Here is a 5036-nt window from a genome sequence, read left to right on the forward strand (position 1 = left end):
ATGGAGAGGATGGAAACCATCACTTAGCTAATGTTGCCTCATAGGGAATAATGCTGTCTTTCAAATTCCACATAGAGTGGGGATAACAGACAGTGTTCAGTCCATTTTCTCCTAGTGGAGTAAATGGAAAACCCTTGTTTTCCCGATGCCAGGTCACTAGAAAAGTCAGTATGGAGACTGTCTTTGGGTCAGTGTAATCCCAGTGACATTTGATGGAGTAGATGCACTTCTGGATTGGAAGTAAGACTGAGGTGTTTATCTGGAAGTGTAGTACGAGTCATCTACACTATGAACCTCATCTTCCCAGCATTTGTGACAGCTGGATAGATTTTGTGTCCATCTCTTGATTCAGGGTTGGCATGATTCTTCGCTGAACCTGCTTATTCTAGTAACTATTTCACTTATTTCTTGTATACGTATGGCCTGGCTTATTGTCATAGCCATACCTACATATCCTGCTCTGCTGACCATCTAAAATATACTGACCAATTGAGCAATCCTTACATTCTGTACACTTATGCAACATTTTAGCACCACACAGGTGGTTCTTTTGATAATACTTTTTGCTTTGCCACTTTTATTGCAAGAGATGGATTTTAAACTAGAACAAATGAATGGTAATATGGCAAGAATTAGCAATTTATAAAAAAAAAATATGTATTTAAAAATTCAATCTTTTTATGAAACTTTCAGCAATTGTATTATGTTTTCAACAAAGTTAAGTAATTATAATTTATTCAATACACTGTCTTACCGTATCTTGTTTCATCATTTTTATTTTCAGTGGGTGCATTGCATTTTCAACATTTGCCATAAAATCTGGTTTCGTTGCAACTGCTGCTGTCTATGGTTTTCTATCCAGTTGTGGCCTTGGATTTGCATATGTTGCTCCACTTGCTAATGGAATGAAGGTGAATTAAGTCCTGTAAAATGTTGTATATCTAAAGCTATTTTACTTTCATTTTATCTAAATGTAATTCATGCTTATTTATTTTGTAAAAATTTGCAGAAATTTGATAATTTTGTCAGTTTTTGAGCTATGGTATGATATTATTCTAAATACTTTATTAACTCTTTCAGCATGGGACCAACCTCATAACCATTTTGTGCTTGTTATAGTTTTCATACTATAACTTTTAAATTAGTAAGCATATGTTAACGAAATTTGGCACATTATCAGTAAACATTCTAATGCTTTCATCTGCAGAACATCAATTTTTTTATTGAATTTTCAGGTTTGTTAAACAGTGTTTTTCTCATGTATTTTTTTTCTTTTTTGCATGTTGCCTATCCAACATGCTGAGTACTTTTCATTTTAAGATTAAAAATACTCTCATGCATCAGAAAATTTTCAAATTTTATATGCAAAGTCTTTATAATGTCCAGATAGTTATCAAATGTTTCTTAAGAAAAAAAACTTTATTTTATCTGTTATTTTCACTAACGAATCTATATACAGGTTTGGTAGATTTGACCGATTTTGTAACCACCATAAAAAATTAGGAAATAAATATAAATTATGCCTCTTTCATTCTAGAATGACAACAGATTATAACACTGAAACATAAAATGCTAGACTACATAGCTTAAATATCATGACATTATACATATTTATTATATTATATTGACCTTTCAGCCATGCTTGGCTAACTACACAGAAGTTACAATTATGCAGCACACGTGCTCTCATATTACCATATCAAATAACATAAACTGACCTTTAGTCTTTACAAAATGACCTGTCTTGGCTGTGTTTTAGTTGACTAGTATTTTGTAAAATAGTCACATTTCCATTATTATACATTATATATGAATACAGAGTATTACTATTTAGAAATAAGTTTTAAACTTATTTTTCTTAAAACATAGAACAATTAATAAAGAAATAAAGCAAACAATTATCTCTTCTAGTTCCAACCCTTGTACTTGGTTGCTGCTTGACATAGATTGTTAAATCTTTTAAAATTTCGCACGTGGAGGATATGAAATTAAATAATTTTTTTAGGTTTTATATATACAGTTGAATAACCAAAAAATCATAAATTACTATATTGATACCGTAGAATTCCAATATAACTTATCACTAATAACTAAATAACTAATAATTAACTAACTTAATAACTAAGCTGTATTTTACTCTAAAAAAAAAGACACAACCTTCCTCCTTGAAATCTTGGTTCGAAAGAAAGAGGTGGAATCCTTACACATGAAAATGGCTGAGAAAGCCACTAGGGGGGACATTCTGAGCTTTTGAATGGTTATTTACATGTCATATATAGAAGTAAGTGTATATAAGGGACCAAAACTGGAAAGAGGTGGGCAGGGGGCCCATTGTGTTTGATTCATTACAGGAGTGAATCTTGGCAAATAGAAAAGAGGTTCTTATTTTATATTCCAGCTTGTCAATATCGGTAGTTTGAGTTCCTAATTCGTATGAAACTGTAGATTTTGTATTTTGACATCACATATATCTAATTTGAACCAGTGCTGCATTCAACATACCACATGACACACAAAAATCGATGTTTAGTTGTGTTTAATATTTACTTTTAAATTAAGAAATTAAATAATGAATAATACTAAAACTTGAATTATAGTCTACAATTTGATACCAAACTTATTGACATAGATTCATAAAATAGTTCAATAAACTTTTGAATATGAGTCAACAAACATGATGACATGGTCTTTGACTCGTGGCCTGTCTGGAGAGGGTTAATGCAACTTATATATCATATGTATGTGTGTTGTAGGTATCTTAGTAGCATAGCTGATAGTGCTTATGAGAAATAGAAGTTAGCTTTGCTATTTCATTTAGTGAATCACTTAAAGTATTTTATCTCATCTAGCTTTTCTTCTCATTTAGTGGTTTCCTCATAGAAAAGGTCTTGTGAATGGCATTGTTGTTGGTGGCTTTGGACTCGGAGCTTTAATTTTCAATCAGATTCAGACAGGTTTTCTTAATCCAGAAAACAAGTCACCAGAAAACGATGGGTAAGCTGGATAAAGAATTGACACATAATTTTCTTTTTCAGAAAGAACTGTAAGAGGTAGTTTGTCTTATTTTATGAAGTCAACTTGTATTAAAGTTTAACTGCAAGCACAAAAACTGAAATTTTTCTTTTGTTTCAGTTAAATCTTTACAGTAGCAGTGAAGCCAAAACAAATTATATTTTACATGACTATAAGAAAAACTGTGAAGTGTGTTAATGTTTATTTTTAATTGTGATAGTAACTCTGTAGATGTTTTTGGAGGCTTTCTAAAAATAATATTTAATTATTTGCAAACTTATTTTGTGCAAAGATTAAATTCATGTAGTAATGTGACAGCCAAATCTCAGAAGGGCATCTAATTTTTGAAATATTCCTCCCTGTGATAAAACAAAGCACATCTCTTTTATTTGTAACAACTTTGTCTGGTATACATGAAATAAATGGATGTATAAAAATATTGTGTGGTGTGAATGTATTTTTCAAGCTGGCAAAGCATGATTATAACTAATTTACTTGACAAGTAAATTTAAGATATTAATTATTTGAAATTGTGTTTAACATGTTTCAATGGTAACCACTATCATAGATGTAGCAGTATATTTTTCATGTCTGGATAAAGCAAGGAGAAAGTTGGTTACCAGATAAATTTTTCACCATCTATATCCTTTAAAACTTCCCCTCTCCATGACATACAAGCAAGTTACAAAATCTCTGGCAATACATGAATTATATCAAATTGAGTAGCATAAGCTCATTGATGTTTGACTTATAATAATTCAAGATCTTTATTATTATTTCCAAGCACAATGTTCATGCTGTTTGAGTAAATAAATGTTATTTTAAATTTTAATAGTTAGTGTAATAAAATTAGAGTATTAATAATAGATGTAACAACTGTAAATGTGAGCATTCTGTCAAAATTGAAATAAGCATCAGAGTAGTCTTCATTTTTGCCCTTCTGAATTTCTAAAATAAAATTTGTAAAATAATAAGTTTAAACCCACTGTTACAGAGTAACACCAAATTTATACACATACAAATTTTGAGACTTTCATGTATTCTCTTCTGTCCACTTGTTTGTGACATGCACACTGTTTATAACAGAAGCTCTAAATCCTTGATGGGTTCAACCTTTGGATTAATGGATTTTTTCACAATTCTTCTTTTGAAATAATTTCTTGTTCTATGTATTATTTTGACTGATTTCCAGTTGATGTTATGATCAAGATTTTTCATCTGTAGAAAAATAGCATTTTATCTGTTTGACAATTTTTAGCATCCTTTTTAGGTTCTGCGTCTATTGTGTCTAAATTTCTATCCATTTCCAACATAAATTTCTTTGATCTGCAATGTAAAATGAAGTGTTAGAATAAAATATCTTTTAAAATTGTATTTTAATTTTTTTAATGCAGGCTCAAAATGTTTGCATAAGTTTCTCAACCAATCCAACTTGGTTAAAAGTTTAACTTGTTTGTATAAGAGAAGATTTTCAAAAGGAAAATTAAAGTTGAGACATAGATGCCCAATTTGTGTCTATACAGTTATGATGTTAAGAAGCATCTTATAGTCAAACTAGTTGAAGAATTTGGATCCTGTTTTGTTGTTATGGGGAAGGGAAGTATTAACGTATATAGACCATATGTAATGAAAAAGCTATCTGGCAACAAATTTCACAGAGGTGGGGTTACAATCTAATTTGCCCCCATCTAGCCACCATAAAAAAGCTGTTACATCTATGATACCAGCTACTGGAGAAACATGCCAGAAAACACAACTTAAACCAATTTTTCATACATACATCTATGTCATAATTGGCAGACATCAAAGTTATTGAAAAAGTTGGCTGTCTTTTATTCTACCATGGGGAGCTCCCAAAATCATGTTCTTGCCAATACACTGTAGAGTTATGTTTACAAAATGTTGTATAAAATTTGAAAGTGTCATATGTATTTACCACAAACTGTTAATTTAAGAGATATTTAGTCTTAAGAAAATAGTATGGTTCTAATTCTTTTAATGTTCCTTTTTTTTATGTTAAGGAA

The 5036-nt window shown here is 30.4% G+C and overlaps 1 protein-coding gene across 1 annotated transcript in view; it reads left to right on the forward strand.

Moving 5' to 3' along the window:
- LOC106463408 (uncharacterized MFS-type transporter YhjX-like) overlaps positions 1 to 4425 on the forward strand; it is a 21672-nt gene extending 17247 nt beyond the window's left edge. Inside the window, exons 3-5 of the mRNA XM_013923431.1 lie at positions 785 to 911; positions 2867 to 2994; positions 4407 to 4425. Coding sequence (XP_013778885.1) covers positions 785 to 911; positions 2867 to 2994; positions 4407 to 4425 — 274 coding nt within the window. The remainder of the gene's footprint in view (positions 1 to 784; positions 912 to 2866; positions 2995 to 4406) is intronic.
- Positions 4426 to 5036: the final 611 nt, after the last annotated feature.

Source organism: Limulus polyphemus, unplaced genomic scaffold (assembly GCF_000517525.1).
Source record: "Limulus polyphemus unplaced genomic scaffold, Limulus_polyphemus-2.1.2 Scaffold1399, whole genome shotgun sequence".
Lineage (NCBI taxonomy): Eukaryota > Metazoa > Arthropoda > Merostomata > Xiphosura > Limulidae > Limulus > Limulus polyphemus.